General features: G+C 36.7%; 1 protein-coding gene across 1 annotated transcript in view; it reads right to left on the reverse strand.

Moving 5' to 3' along the window:
• The window catches only part of Myo5a (myosin VA), a 216,094-nt gene that overhangs the window by 46,179 nt on the left and 152,946 nt on the right, over positions 1 to 16,969 (reverse strand). The window contains exons 25-29 of the mRNA XM_026391361.2: positions 15,454 to 15,567; positions 9,073 to 9,216; positions 8,797 to 8,850; positions 6,441 to 6,668; positions 1,529 to 1,629 (exon numbers count right to left, since the gene is read on the reverse strand). Of these exons, the coding sequence (XP_026247146.2) occupies positions 1,529 to 1,629; positions 6,441 to 6,668; positions 8,797 to 8,850; positions 9,073 to 9,216; positions 15,454 to 15,567 (641 nt within the window). The remainder of the gene's footprint in view (positions 1 to 1,528; positions 1,630 to 6,440; positions 6,669 to 8,796; positions 8,851 to 9,072; positions 9,217 to 15,453; positions 15,568 to 16,969) is intronic.

Raw genomic sequence — 16,969 nt, forward strand, 5'->3', positions numbered from 1 at the left:
TGGATACAGATCTATATATTCAATTGCCTAATGGATTTCCCTCCTTGGATGTCTTCCTGGTTCCTTAAATTCAATATGTGTAAGTCTACTGATCACTGTCCCACACTCCAGTCTCATATCATGAAATGGCATCACCACATCCAACCCAGTGTCCATAGCACGTACCTCAGGCTTCCCCATTCTTCACCACATATTCAATATACAAAAAGGCCAAACTGACCTCATCTTCTCATGTATCTTTCAAAGTATCCAATTTCTCTCAATCCCAACTGCCACCAACCAAGCCCAAATCACTATAATCAGTTACTAGATTATGTTTTCAATCTGGTGACTGGTCTTCATGTTTTCAATCTTGTTCCACTGCAATCTACTCTCAATGTAATAGCCAGGGCTAGATTTCTAAAATTCAAATCTCATCACATCATCCTCCTACTTAAATCTTTCAATGCTTTCCACTATCTTCAGAATAAAATCCAAACACTCTGATTGTCTCACCAGCAGCCTATAATCTCTGAGAAAGCAGGGACTGAATTTATTTTCCTTATTGCTGTATTGTCACTATGTGGCACAGAGTCTGCCATGAAGTAGGTATACAACATATACCTGGTGACTGAATAGCTGAGTGGATGCATGAACAGTGTAATATAGCTCTTTCTATAAAAACATAATCTTAAATACAAAGATATGTTTATTATTTATAATCATAAATTTAATTAGAATTTCAGTTTTACCAAACACTTTCATAAGCATTCTCTACACTTAGCCATTAAAGAAGTATCTTACTTTTTGTATGACTAGTATCTTTGGTTTGTAAAGTATTTACGAATACCAATTCTGATACTATGCATCAAGAGACCTAGACTGAACACTGGTAATACGTAACTCTGGAATTATCTTTCTCTGTAATTATCATTGGCCATTGTTCTCTCAAAAGGACCTAGCACATAATCATTAATATTCATATTTCTATAACACTGCAGCTTTGTTGAGAAGTGTAATGGCAGTAGGGCTGAGGAGAATTCCATCTATGAGCCTTCATTCTCTCATTCTCGAAGTCATAGTACTCTTTTAGAGTTGTCCAGCCAACACTAATGTAATCCCAGATATCTTATCACTTTTCTTCATACTAAATTTCAATTATTGAAAGCTTCAGTTGTCCCTACAAACCTTCAAATAACCATCCTGAATAACTAACCCATTCTATGAAAGGAACCACACAAGACAGCCCAAACTGAACAACTATTTTTCTTCTCAAGACAGCTCCTCAGGGCTAAGACCCTACATATACAGCAACACCTTCCTGTAATACAAATAAAAATTTCACAGACATCTCCATCAATAATACTACCTAATTTTATAAATGGGATTTTAACTGGGTTCACATTGGACATCTTGGATTCTCTTTGCAGATGATGAGATGTCTAATAAAGCAATGAATAAATATGCTGACTTACTATACAAAAGTCTAGCTTAAAGACTTAATCCCAACACAGGTAAACCAAAACCAACAAAAGAACCATTGACTTACCTATTTGTTTCTTTCAAACCAATGTATGCTTGTGCTATTTCACCTTTATCTTTCATTTTCTGTACATCTTCCAAAAGTATTGTGGAATCTGTCATTGTATTCTGCAGAAGGAAATGCCATATTTCCACATTAAGACTCAACTCAAAAGTTTTGGACCACATATAACATACTCCTTTCCTCCAGTTGAGGGGGTGGAGCTATAAGCGTCACCACACCTGAGCCCCATTTGAACATCAGCCCCAGCCCCAGCCCCTGTAACTATATGAGAGTTTGGCCCCATCAGTCCCTCTTCTGAGAATGCTTAATACTACACAGGGAATGAGATTCTAGAGTACCACTGCTCTGTGAATACCACCACTGATAGTCTATGTGTTTTATATTATGTAAAAATTATACATACATACATACATACACATATATAGTATATTATACAGTATTAGAAAAAAAAACACCAAACAGTATTTTAATGGCATAAAAGAGCCATTCTTTTTACTACTTTCTGACCAGTTAGAATGAAACAAACACCCAATAAAAAACTGAAAGCTTGACATAAAGCTTTTTTTTTTTTTTTTCTTCATTTAAAACTCAGGTCAAAGAAGGTGGCGTTCATATAATATGTTTAAGAAAAATTTAAAAGTTTTACCCTACATCTTTAGATGTATAGAAGTGGGATTTGGATCCTTTTAAATATCTACCATCTGCAGCTATTTAATTCTTTTTTTCCTCTGGTACGGTATAGTGTGATAAATAAGCCTTTACAATAAACATCCGATGGATTAGAATTCCTAATGATTTTATGTAAAAAAGACTTTTTTGCCAACATTTCTTATTTCATTCTTTTCCTTTTTTGGTCCAATCTCTCTCTGACAACCAATACAGTTTCAAAATCTTGCTTCTATTCAGCCTCTTTCTATGTCTTTTGAGCAGGGAAGAAACAGAAAAGAAGCATCATTTCTCTATTGTCTCTAAAGATTGCTATACTTTAGAACCCAAAGGCCCTCTCTGTCTAAATAGTATATATTCTGATCTTTAGTCAACATCTGCTGTCAGGTCTCTCAATGAGCTGGATTTAATAGAATACACTTCAAATATCATGACCTTGGAGACCAGTTCCAAGATAACTTTAATGCCAATTAGAGATTTACAAATGCTTGTTTTTGAATTTCAATGTGTATAAGAAACATCCCTGGAAAAAAATAACCAAAACAATATTCCACTCTTCCCCTAATGCTGTTCTTTTGAGTTTATAAATGTATTCTTTAAGATGATCAAATATAATCAGAGAAAAACCATTAATATTAAGCTTATATTTTATTGAATTCGAAAATATTTACCATAAATACTATATAGAACATTTCTTTATTTATGTTTTATAAATATTTTAGCATATATTTCAGAGAATTTCTTTTTTCTTTTTCTATAAAAGGAAAAAAAAAGTCTTTCTATTCCAGAAAGGGTCATTCTCAGATTTTAAGACCCGTAAGTGATAATGTCCAAAGAACCAAGTTAATACATCAAATAATGATGCATGTGTGCTCTAATGCCTGAGGATCTATATGAAATGGTTTTGAACTTTTAGAAAACTAGATAACTTGATATAATTAGTTGGTTCAAGGGAAAGAAAGACATCTTAGTATGCAGCTGTGCTAGGGAATAAGTATTCAATCTTCTGCCATCCTACCTACCTTAACTAAAAAGTGGCAGCTGGGGGCTGGGATCAGATCTGGACCACCAGCATTAGGAAGTTCCTGACTGACTTCTCAGAGTTTGTTTTCCCAAGCCAATGACCAGAAGTTTTGAAAGGGTAGGACTATACATGAAAATCTCGTAATATTTTCACTCAGTAACTGAAAACAAGATGTATTAGAGAAATTTGATTTTGCAACCTCATCAGAGGCCACTTTTTATTCTCCCTATGAACCCTGTACTCAGGGGGATGAAAAGGAAAGTAAAGGACATATGTTCAGTTCTTCAGATTCCTCCTCACCCTTGCTTGGCTATCAAAATCATGACTGGTAGAAATGAGAACTCAGAAGAGCTTGCACATCTGAGTGTACTCCAAGCTCTTCTCACCATTTGTATGGCTTACCATAATTACCACAGTGAGTCACAGAGCTGAGTTATAAGTCTCTTATCCAGACTGGAATCTAATATGATTATGTTTTCCCTATTAACTTTAAATAGGAAGGAGTCAAATAGGAAGTTAATTCATAAATATTGAAATAGGTTTGGTGGCCAGAAAGCATCAACTGCATATATTGGGGAATATCTGTAAGTTAAAGTTATAATTAAGTACCATAATTTGCTTAAAATTGGGAAAAAAACTTATAATTACCTTGTCATCCTGAAAAATCACAAGTTAGCAAGCACAAAAAAATAAATGAAGAAAACAGTAAATCTTTAGTTCCATGAATAAATACAATATATACAGTATTATACATATTATATATATAATAAATACAATTATTCCATCAATGAATCCCCATTACAAGAGATAAAATCTAACCTAAAAACAATCATGAGTTGCTTTCCCTAAAACAATGTAAAAAAATTACTATTCATGGAACTGGCATAAGGTGGACATTAATATGTATTTATATGATGGCACCTTTTATTTTTCAGGGCCAAATGCTTGAAATTCCTTCTTGAGTTGTTTTGGTTTTTCTAGTTGTAAAATATTTTTGAGTATGTGAGAGAATAATCCTTGTGTTAATGCATATGGGTAAAATTTTTTCTCTAGGTGTATGAGAGTTACAGTGATTCCTGACTAGGACGACATTTGTCCAAGTGAACTCTCCCAGAATATTCTGGAGTTGGAGCTGATGAAACAGATCTGGCTGGTCTGGATCATCCCCTAGCTCACTGGGTGTTGCTCACCACTGCCCTGCAAAGGAGTTGTGAAATGATGTGTCTCTCTGAGCAGAAAACTGAGTGGAACAAATAGCCACACAATGTTTGGAAGGTCTCAATTAGTGTCAGGTCCCTTTTCCTAGGAGAGGACAAGACTGTTGCCAGGTGTGGGCTGGGAGCTGGGTGAGCAGGAACCTTGCTTAAATAGGAACAGCCCACTGGGGGCAGGAGAACAGTTGTCACATGGGATGTGTGAGCTGGATAAGTAGGTATGTGTGATTCCAGAACTATATGCTCTGTTAACTAGATTGTTTGTATGCCCCTTGCTTCATTTCTTTTTCTTTCTCTTAATTTTTTACTAAAGTTTCTCATGAGACTATCACATTGTATATCATAAATATATACAATTATTATTTGTAAATAAAGGAAACTGAAGAACAACTATCAGTTTGTCACAGGGGAACCACAGAAAAGAATCTTGATTTTTGACTCTGCTCTAACTAGGTTGCAGTGCCTTGTTGCTCTAGGACCCTCCATGGTGGTAGCCCAGGGAACCACCTGAGAGGTCCTGTGGAAGGAATAATCTATATGGCCCAGCCAAAATGCAGAGTCCTCTTTTGGAACTTGCCTTACTTTAGACTTAGGGGTTTATGATTTGTTTTAAAATAAGGAAGTTCATTTCCCTTTCTTTTCTTTTTTGCTGTGCCTGGGATTGAACTCAGGGCCTCGCACATGCTGGGTGTGTACTCTACCACTCAGCTACATCTCCAGCCCTAAGGAAGCCCATTTATTTATATAACTCCACTTTTTACTGGATTTTAAAACCAAATATTTATTCAAATACTTCATTTTTAAAATTTTATATTTTCCTGGATTACTGCTGATCCCAAAGTGTGAGTTGCCTTTATCAAATCCAAATATAATGTACTAGGTAAAGGATCTAAACCACATAATAAATGCTCTCTCCTATCCCCAATTTCCCACCCATTTCTAACAGATGTGGTGACATATTTTTTTAGGTGTACAGATCATCTTATATCATGGGCATTTTTTTTATATGGCAATGTTATGTAGCTGGGATACTTTATTGCCTCAATTCCTGGTAACATTCTTTTGCACACACATGGGCAGGGAGACAAGCCAGATTTTGATCTAACCATTCATATTTCCTCTGATGGCAGATGATAAAAAGGCTTACTTCTTATCAGGGTATGGCTCTGCTGGGCCTCAAACTGTATGGGGACAGAGAAGGACTTCCCAGGACCATTTATATCCTCAGTGTGAGAATGCTTTCTGTTGAATCCTTTAACAATGCCCTCCCAGCTGGGACAGCTCCTGCTATTAAATAGAACCTTTGGAGTGAGCAGAATTATCTCCATGTAACTTCCACTGACTGATCTTATTTATAACCTTTTTACATGTTATCTTTCCAGTTAAACAGGTTATTTTCAACAAGTAATTTTAAAGTCACATTTGTCTCCCCAGAGTTGAACAATTTATAGATTTTTGTATTCAATAGGACTTTATTTTAGACCAAAATTTATTGGGGCCAGATTACCACAAAAAAGATTTACCTATTCATTTAGGCACTGGGAATTTAACCCAGGGATGCTTTACCACTGAGCTACATCCCCAGCCCTTTTTATTTTTTATTTTGAGATAGGGTCTCACTAAGTTACTTAGGGCCTTGTTAAATTGCTAAGGCTTGCCTCAAACTTGGGTTTCTGCTGCCTCAGCTTTCTGAGCTGCTGGGGAGGTGAGCACCACCATGCATGGCAAAAGATTCATTTTAAAAGAGCTTGGCTCACGGATGAGAGATAAAATTCCAATAATCTAATCACTTGGGATGTTACTTGCTTTTTGTAATTGGAATTTTTTTCAAACTATAATTGGCATTTGCAACAGTTTTAAAGTGACACTAAAGTATTTACAAAAATGAATCTTTCATCTTATTAAAAATATTCTTTAAGTGTTTGCTTCACTATAAATTGGAAGGGAAGGATAAGAAGAAATGAAGAACAGTCCCCAAATACTACCTTAGCCATCCATGTCTTGTGCTTACCTTGGGTTGGATGGCCTCTTTCTGGCTCACCAGCTGAGACCTTAAGATAAGGACTTCTTCCTTGCGGACATCAAGCTCCTCACTCACAGAGGTCAGCTGCTCCATAAGGACCCGGTAGGCAGGTGCCCCTGGAGCAGTCACCTCTGGGGCACTTTTCTCACTGAGAGCCTTTCGTAACTCATTTAGCTCATTTTTCAGTTTTTTGTTTTCTGACTCTAGTTCTTGACGCTGAGTGAAGAGATAAATGAAAGTTCATTGCTTGTCATCCTCAGCCTTACATTGAAATACTCATCTTCCCTTAAGACAGTAGAACAACTCTGCTGGTAAAAGGGCATGAGAGCTCCCTTAGTGAATGGCTTCCCATGCTCTACTGGGAACTCTGCAAATTAAGGGAGTCTGACATCAAGTGGAATTGAGCAAGGTTAATGGTAGTTTGCATCACCAACCCAAATTCCAATCAAATTTATTCTAGACTGGTTCAGTGAGTATTCGCAGCTCTTGAGAGATTGTTAAGTCCCAATGGGCAGGTTTAGCTGGTCCCAAGAAGCCCTGGTTTTATTTGTAGATAAGTATATGGGCAAATCTGAATACGCAGTTGGTTAGGATATTTCCAATGAACAGTTCAGATAGGTGGACCCCTGAAATTTTTAGTAGTGTCCTTATTTCCTTTGTAAAGCTGAATAGAAAGAACACTGAAATTTCAGGCTTTAACTTCTTTTTTTAATATTTATTTTTTAGCTATAGGTGGACACAATATCTTTATTTTATTTTTATGTGGTGCTGAGGTTTGAACCTAGTGCCTCACATATGGTAGGCAGGCGCTCTATCTGAGCCATAACCTCAGCCCCCAGGCTTTAACTTCTTAAAAAATAAATAAATATATTTATTGGCACGGAGGATTGAACCCAGGAACACTTAACCACTGAGCCACATCCCCAGTCCTTTTTAATTTAGACATGGTCTTACTAAGTTGCTGAGGGCCTCGATAAATTGCGGAGGCTGGCCTTAAATTTGTGATCCTCCTGACTCAGACTCCTGAGTTGGTGAATGGAATTACAGGCATGTGCCATTGCACCACAGGGGCTTTTAATTTAAAAATATGATATCATTTAAACTTCTAAAGTTCCTTTTAGTGTTTCAATGACATTAAATAATACATTATTCTGACTTCTTTCCTGTGTGAGGTGCTTGTGAAGAGGCCTTGGAGGTAGGGGAGAGGCTGAATGCCTCTCCCTTTAGCCAACAAGATGGACATATATCCTTCACCTTCTCAGTACTTTCCCATGCTCCAATTATCCTCAGCCCACCAGCTGGGTCTCTCCATGCTGTTCAAATCATGGTAACGGGAACTCAGAACAGAGTGACAATGACAACAAAAAGCAAGTGTCACAAGATACCAGTTGGGAAACACTGAAGTAGACAGGGATTTATAAGTCTACTTTTTTGTGGGAATGCCATGGTGCCTTATTTAGCACATGACCCAAGGTCAATTACAGTGTAAGTGAAACACTTGTATATATACAAAGATCAAATATCCTTTTATTTATTCCTAGAGAAACAATTTTGGATGTGTAGCATCATATCAGGTCTTTTACCAAGTAATAGAATAACTGTTCTATGAAAATGAATGCCCTCTCCTATCCCCAATTTCCCACCCGCTGGTAATCAGATTTGCATTGCTCATTTTTATAAAAGAAAACACATTAAAGTCTTTACTTTGATGGCTGAGCTCAGGTACAGTGTTTCTTAAACTTTAATGAGATCAGAATCACCTAGAGTTCTTGTTAAAACACAGATTGCTGGGCTCCACCCCTAGAAATTCTGATTCAACGGTGTAATAGTGTGGGGTCTAAAATTTTGCATTTCTAGCAAGTTACCAGGTGATATTGATCCTGTTGGTCCAGGGACCAGATTTTGAGAACCACTATTCTAATATGTTGTGAATTGTGGTTTAATTCATAATAGAGAAGTCTTTATTCGTCCATGTTTATATAAGGCAAAGAATATCTGGAAAGCAGATTGCTACTCCTATGCCTTTGGTCTGTCCCTTCATATCCAATCAGATTTTTATGGTGGCAAATGGAACATTTGAACCTGGGTAGTGTAACACTAGAGTCCATGTTCTTTACTACTGTAGCCTCAAATAGAGGCTTCCCCTGTTCCTGTTTAGAATGAAGTCCAGTATAAATGAAATAGAATTTGTAAAAGGAAATAGGCCAGACATAGTGCTTGAATAAGACTTAGGTTGTAAGAACTGGTGCATTTTCCAGCTCTTAAGGATGTTTTCTGAAAAAAAAGAGAGGCTCTGAGCAGGTCTTTTGCCAAAGTAAAGTCCTGAACAGAAATTTTCCATTACCTTGAGGGACTCATATTCTAGTTCCGCACCTCTAATTTGTGGTCTTTCTTCTTCCTGGGGGAAAAAATTAAGTAAAAACTTAAATATATTTTAATTGCCACATTTTAACTCTTTTTTACTTGTTCTACACAAAATAATGGAGAGTTAACCAAACACGCTAGATTAAGGTGCTTCTGGGCTGAATTCTGATTTAAGAAACTAAAGAATAAGATATAAAGTCTCAGTCTCCCTGCTCCGGGTGCATCCTTGGCTCTTGGGTAGAATGGCATTGCTCACCTTTGCCTTGCTGCGTAGCATCTGCTCTTCCTTGCGGTCCAGCTCATCCTGCATCACCTGCTTTTCCTGCTCCAGCTCAGTGACCCGCTTCTGGAGCTTGAGGAACAAGGACATGTCCAGAGGTACCTTCTTTTCGCTTGGCTCCTAAACCCCAGAAATCACAAGAGAGTCAAGAGAAGCAAGAAGTTACACAGGCCAAAACACATATAACCCTTGATAAACTGAAGGATAATTTAATAGCATTTAAAAAGTGTGTCAATTGGTTCCAAAACAGAATCACAGTAAGTACTACTAGAAAAAATAGTTATACTAATTAAAGCTGCAAAGAAATAACTATTGTCATAGAAGTTCTAAGTGTCATAATTGTTTTAACTTGTTTGCTTTAGATTTTAAGTTTTAATGAAGTAAAAAGAGACACCATATGTTAGATTTAATGTAGAAAATAAAGAATATTTTATGTGGGCATGTATGCATGTCAGTGAACAAATGAGAGATAGGCAGAGGTAGAGAGAGAGTGAGAGAGGGAAAACAACTTATTTAAATAAATGGTAAAAATATAATTCTGAATTGAAAGCAAATCTTGTCTTTCCAATTGTACACTTACAAAGGAATGTTCATTTTCTTGTTCTTCTAATATAAAAGCAAAACAGACTTTTATAGAATATTTAGAAAATAAGTACAACAAAGAAAATGCTAACATAATTCCATGTTCAGAGGAAAACCCACCTTATTTGCTTACTTTTTAAAAATGCATCTGTAGATTTAAAGAATTGGAATAATATTTCCATCATAAGTTTGTATTGATTTTTAAACTTACCACTGTATTACAACTGTTTTCTAAATGTATGATATTTAACTGTGTAGACAGGTATATCATTGTTTGTTTGGCTATTACCTTACTAATGGGCATCTGTTATTAAAATGTTATTAAAATAAATATCCCAGTACATTAATATCAAAACATTAATACTTTTATGTCAAGTAATTTGACCCAATTTATACTTCAATCAACAATCACTACCTTGCCTGGAATAAAAGTGGCTGCTGAAATAAAAAAAAAAAAAAATTAAGCTACTTGTTAAAGCAAAAGTAGCATCTCAATGTTGTTTTCATTTGCATTTCTTTGACTTTTCAGAAGGTTGAATAATTTTTATATTTCCAGAAATTTTATATCCATTAGCTACCTTTAGTCTTTAATGAATTTTGAGCAATGTCACACCAGTTTTAAAAAGGTCTAAGAAGAATCAACTGTAATCTGGAGGGGAGAGGCAAGGTGCTGGGTAAGTAAGTTGTTCTCCCTCTCTCTCTCTCTCTCTCTCTCCCTCTGCCTATCTCTCATTTGTTCACTGACATGCATACATGCCCATATTCAATACTCTTTATTCTCTACATTAAATCTAACATGCCTGTAATTCCAGTGGCTTGGGAGGCTGAGGCAGGAGGATTGTGAGTTCAAAGCTGGCCTCAGCAAAAGCAAGGCACTAAGCAACTTGGTGAGACCCTGTCTCTAAATAAAATACAAAATAGGGCTGGGGATATGGCTCAATGGCTAAGTGCCCCTTAGTTCAATCCCCAATAGCACCACTCCCCCGCAAAAAAAATGAACTAAGAAGTGTGAATTGATAGTCTAGGATCTTTACCAGAAAGTCTGTTCTAACTTAGCAGAACAGATATAACATCTTGTCTCAAAACTACTATAAAATTTCATTCATTCTTGGGCTGGGGATGTGGCTCAAGTGGTAGCGCGCTTGCCTGGCATGCGTGCGGCCTGGGTTCGATCCTCAGCACCACATACAAACAAAGATGTTGCGTCTGCCGAAAAAAAACTGAAAAATAAATATTAAAAAAATTCTCTCTCACTCTCTCTTTAAAAAAAAATTTTCATTCATATAAAAATCTATTTCTAGGGCTGGGGGTGTAGCTCAATGCTAGAGCACTTCCCTACCATGTGTGGGGCCCTGGGTTCAATCCCCAGCACCTTGCCCCCCCCCCAATATTCATTTTTATATATCCTACAAACACCTATATTTTAGTTTATTTATGATTCAAACATTCCATATTATATATTTTTAGTGTTTATTTAATCTTTTAAAAACTATAATAGAATCCTATTAATGAAGATAATGATCCATTCATAGTATCTAAAATGTCATCAATTGAAACTTGTTCTTCTAATCTTGAATGGGCATTTCAAAAGAAATCTTATTAAAATGAGATGGGGTAGATTTGCATCTTTAGATATCAATTAAGGCTCCTTATAGAATTATTTGATTGCTAGATAAGAGCAAAATTCTACAAATAGGAATAATAAAACAGGAGGTGGCAGAACATAAAAGATTTGCCAAAGGAAAAACTACTTGAGGTATAAATATTGATAATTACTTAAGAGCACTCTGGATGGTGTCCATTCTTATCCCTAATGACACATCTAATTAAAGAGATGTCATTTATCCTCTCTATAAACATGAGCAAGAATAATCTTGCATAGAGAAGTGTCTGGTATTTTGTTTTGCTTTCCTTCTTTAGCAAGGACTTTGTCACTTGAGGCCTTATGAAGAGAGTGAAGCTTTGAAATTAACCTAAAAAGTAATACCAATCTCTCATCTGGGGACTATCAAAAGATAAGAGAAGTTTTTTACAAAATTACGATATACCTGGCAGTTATTCTGTAATTATTCCTAACGAAAAAATTGAGAAAAGTTATGGTGGACCCTTGTCTTGGTGTGAAGGTATCAAGAAGCTAGAATAAAAGCAGAACTGGGATAATTAATCAACAGCTACTAGGAGAGGTAGGAGAAGCAATGGTTCTGAAACAATGTAAACCCAGCCCATAAAGATGCTGGAAATGTGGGAAGGGCTGTAAGGCAAGTGGAGCTGGCATGTTAGATCAGGTTCTTCAGAAGAAATAGCAGAGGAGGTGCCATCATGACAATAAATCAAGGTTTGGCAAAGCTAGAAAAATATGAATTCCTTTTTTACATCAAAGTTTGCTGTTATTACATGACTGAGGTGGACTTCTGTTCCAAAAGTCTAAAGGATTCCTATTTTTTAATTAAAAAAATTTAAAAAGTCTTAACTTAGGAATATTACAGGAGTCAATATTGTATTTTTAAGGGGCAATTTGTAAATCTGACCACTACAAAAGTAGTTGCAAGAAGAAACTCTGACCTGGAAGCTGTGACCATATAGAAGTAGAAATTAATAGCTACACATAGTCTTCTAAGGTACCTCTTACTTGCCCATCTTCTCTTCTGATAAACAATCTTTTTCTATTATCAGTTATATAGATATAAACCTTTCTGACCCTGACCACATACAGAATTGGGAGGATGATCACTGAAGCCTGTTATTAGAGCAAAATAATTTATTTATTGAATACTTACTATGGATCAGACACTATTCCAAGCATTTTATAAAAATTAATCCATTTAATATTAAAACATCACTGTAAGTTAAGATAATAATAGCACCCCCTCCTCACAGATGGGGAAACTGAAGCACAGAGAGACTGAGGCTAAGGTTATTGACTCAGTCTGAGGGAGAAATATTACGAGTCTCTCCGTGGGAAACAGAGAGTTCAAACCAAAGTCAGCTACATTGCAGATGTATGCATTTAGTCACAAGAGACTATTTACAAACATGACTTGCTCAGTGAAAAGCCTGCCTATTACAGAAAGACTTCTGGGTACAGGACCTACTGCTGGGGGGGTTAGTGTATGAGAAGGAAAGTGCACAACACTCCAAGATATGTCTGCAATTTGATGAGTATAATCATATTTCATCATTCAATAAAGACAAAAACTGTAGTAAATCCCACTTTAATCTCTCAACTTGAGAAAATTTCAGCAGAAAACAGGCAATAGTTAGAAACATAAAGTTTACCCTTCCCTAAAATCTTTAAGAATCTTGAGAAAACCTGACAAGAGCAGAGACCCTGACAAAAAACTTATGAGTAAAAGTTAGATGAAGTATGGAAGAGTTTTGGAGTTAAAAATATAACATCCTGGGCTGGGATTGTGGCTCAGTGGTAGAGCACTCGTCTCTCATGTGGGAGGCACTGGGTTCAATCCTCAGCACCACATAACAATAAATAAATAAAGGGATTATGTCCATCTACAAATAAAAAAATATGTATTTTTTATTTTTATTAATTATTGATGGACTTTTATTCATTTATTTGTTTATATGTGGTGCTGAGAATTGAACCCAGTGCCTCACACAGGCTAGGCAAGCACTCTACCACTGAGCCACAACCGCAGCCCCTACAAGTAAAAAATATTTAAAAAAAAAAAAATAACACCCTCAGTCTAAAACATTAACAAAAGCTCTCCTTGCTCAGAATTATCTACAGAATCTTTCTAGCAGACACATTCCTTTTGTCATGACTTCTTACCATGCAGGAGCTACTCAGGTGATATTACATTAAAGTGGATGGTTTATAAACTCTCATTGAGACCAAAAACCTGCAGTCCTAAAGCTTTCATATCCATTAGAAGCTCAGAAATCCTAATTTTGATTTTTTTTTTTGTGTGTGTGTGTGCTGCTGGGGATTGAACCCATAACCTTGTGCATGCAAAGGCAAGCACTCTACCAACTGAGCTATATCCCCAGACAGAAATCCTAATTTTGAAATCTTCAAAGTCTAACTTTACACCTGTAATCCCAGTGGGAGGCTGAGGCAGTAGGATCACAAGTTCAAAGCCAGCCTCAGCAGGAAAACATTAAGCAAGTTAGTGAGACTCTGTCTTAAGAAAGCAGGGGAGGGGGGATGCGCTGGGAATGTAGCTCAGTGAAGTGCCCATGGGATCAATCCCAGTACCAAAGAGAGAGAGAGAGAGAGAGAGAGAGAGAGAGAGAGAGAGAGAGAGAGAGTGTGTGAGTCAAGGCCATCAGTCCACCAATGGTTCTTCCAAACATACATGCCTTTCTTCTCATCAAGAGATGGTACCCAGTACTTCCACCCAACAGAGAGACAGAGAGGCAGACAGACAGATGGATAATCTATTTTTTTTTTCTGCTCCTTGAATGTAGAGTAGCTTTATAATTTTCTTTGACTACCATGTGGCAAAATTGACACTGGGTCATTCTTATGGGACCTCTTTTACTCTTGAACTCTTAGAACCCACCTACTTGCCGCAAAGACAAAGTTCCAAAGTAGACAATCTAAACAACTTAGCTGACTATAACCACACAAGGCACTCCTTTACCACTACATGGAATAGAACTACCTAGTTAAATCCCACAGAATAATAAGCAATAATAAATTGCTGTTTCAAAGCACTAAAATTTCTGATGCTAGCAGTTACCCTCAGGCCACTAGACAATAAGGTACAACCCCAACCCCACTATGTACTGCTCACACTTTTGGATACATGAGCCCAGACATATGTTAGCAATAGAAATGAAAGACAGGAGAATTGTAATGCAGAATGCCTGGATGAAGGCAGTAGAGTATGATATAGCAAAGGACATGAACTCCAGAGAGATGAGCCTCAGACTGACTACTGGCTCTGGCACTTAAAAGCTGTGAATTTGAGCAAACTATAAGTCTCGTGTGTTAAATGACAATCCAACTACATGACATTTTCTTCAAAATTATCAGAAAGAAGTGGCAGAAACTCTTCCTTCTTAAGTAAAACTAAGACAAGAAAGGAGAGAAGCATTTAATTTCTTTAGCTATTTTGCCAGACCAAGTCTATTTCTGACTTGGCCATTTTTTTAAAAATTATGATAAAAATAGAATAGCTGTGCCTGAAATTAATATCATATTTGAAAAGGAGAGCTGAGACCTGGTTGGGAACAATCTAACTTAAAGCCACTGTATTTTTGCAATTAAAATAACACATCATTTTAGTTTCATACTATATAACATAGCACAATTGCAGTATATTTCTAAATTATTTCCCCTTAATTTTTGTGGAAGAAAATTACATTGGTTAAAAACTAGCATGAAACATAGGCAAAAGTTTTGTTAAATTCTTTGGTACTCGTATTTAGAATACTGAAGGACAAAGTGCTTAGTTTATTTATAACTTATCACAGCCAGAAATAAATTCACGATAGCCTAGATTTTTTTCTTAATACATGAAATATGTTAAGGTGTAAAAGGGAATTCTTAAAAGAAACTATTGCCATTAAAATTATATTAAAAATTAAAATGTGGGACTGAGGGTACATAGCTCCGTGGGTTCAGTACATGTTAGCACAAAAAAGTAAGTAAGATAAAATTTAAAAGTTCATATGTGCATTGACAAAAACATATGCAGTAAGTATATATGTACACATCTAATTAAGTGCCTACAAGTTATGTATTAGAAATGATCCCTATTAACAATAGCATGGTCATATCCCACGTTTTAGTCACAGGCATCTAAAATGTACCTCTGTTCTTGATGGAATATCTTCAGTATCTGCAATTTCAGAGCTAAAGGTATATTCGGACTCATTGCTGCTATGGGTGGAGTCTGTTCTCTTGTGTCCAGGCTTAGGCACATTCTGCAAGGCAAATAACCCAAATATAATTAATACATTATTAAACTAGACATAGTTAAGGCAACAGTCATCTTTCCTTAGTTCTCATCTTCCCTCACTGACTTGTACTGATGCCCAGATTTGTTTCATGCCATCTTGGTCAGATCCTTACAAAGGGTCACCTCTTCTCAAAGAAAGGTATACAAGCATATTGTGACAAGAACAGTTGTAAAACCCAGCACCCAAATGAAAACTATTATCAGCAGAGACCCTTTGGGTCTTTAAAGTTTTGAGTGCTAAGCCACACTGGGGAAAGTAAGAAAACTGCTCTAAGAATCCTCTGAAAACCCCTGGGGGTTAATAATTCAGGAAGTCCAGGTGATACCTTTATGATATATATCACTATGAAAAATCAATGTTCAAAAGCTTATGGGGAGGGCTGGGGATGTGGCTCAAGCGGTAGCGCGCTCGCCTGGCATGCGTGCGGCCCAGGTTCGATCCTCAGCACCACATACCAACAAAGATGTTGTGTCCGCCGAGAACTGAAAAATAAATATTAAAAATTCTCTCTCTCTCTCTCTCACTCTCTCTTTAGAAAAAAAAAAAAAAGCTTATGGGGAATAAAAAAGTTAAGCAAATACAGCCTTAGGCCAGCCCAATGTGCATCCAATGTAGAGAGAAGATCCAAAAAAAACCCCAGAGCCTCTGAAACGATATAGAAGCAGGGGTGTATGCTAGAGGGGAGAATCACCAAACATGAAGCCAAAGGCCAACATGATTCCATTTGCTTTACATAAGAGTGCCTATCACTTAAGATTTCTAGCCAAATTCTACAGCTGAATGGGATAACATTTATTTAATAAAGGGCTATGTCATTAATAATAAAAAGTGGGTTCATGTAAACACCCAAAGATTTTTTTTTTTTTTTTAAAGAGAGAGTGAGAGAGGAGAGAGAGAGAGAAAGAATTTTTAATATTTATTTTTTAGTTCTGGGCGGACACAACATCTTTGTTGGTATGTGGTGCTGAGGATCGAACCCGGGCTGCACGCATGCCAGGCGAGCGCGCTACCACTTGAGCCACATCCCCAGCCCCGAGATTTTTAACAAGCTTATTAAAAATGGGAAAGGACTGGGGAATATAGTTCAGTGGTAGAGGACTTGCCTAGCATGTGTGAGGCCTTGGGTTTAAGCCCTAGTGCTGCTGCTAAATAAATAGATCCTTATTTATTCCACACGCACTTATCACTAAACAATGAATACCTTTATAGTTTTTGCAGTGCCGGGAACTGAACCAGGGACTTGCCATTTGCTAGATAAGTATTCTACCACTGAGCCACATCTCCAGTCCTGCTATGTTATTTAATGTAACTTTTAGCCCAGGGCAATGCTTACGTGTTCTGGGTTTGAAACACAAGAAAGACCTAG

This window comes from Urocitellus parryii, chromosome 6 (genome assembly GCF_045843805.1).
Source record: "Urocitellus parryii isolate mUroPar1 chromosome 6, mUroPar1.hap1, whole genome shotgun sequence".
Classification (NCBI taxonomy): Eukaryota; Metazoa; Chordata; class Mammalia; order Rodentia; family Sciuridae; genus Urocitellus; species Urocitellus parryii.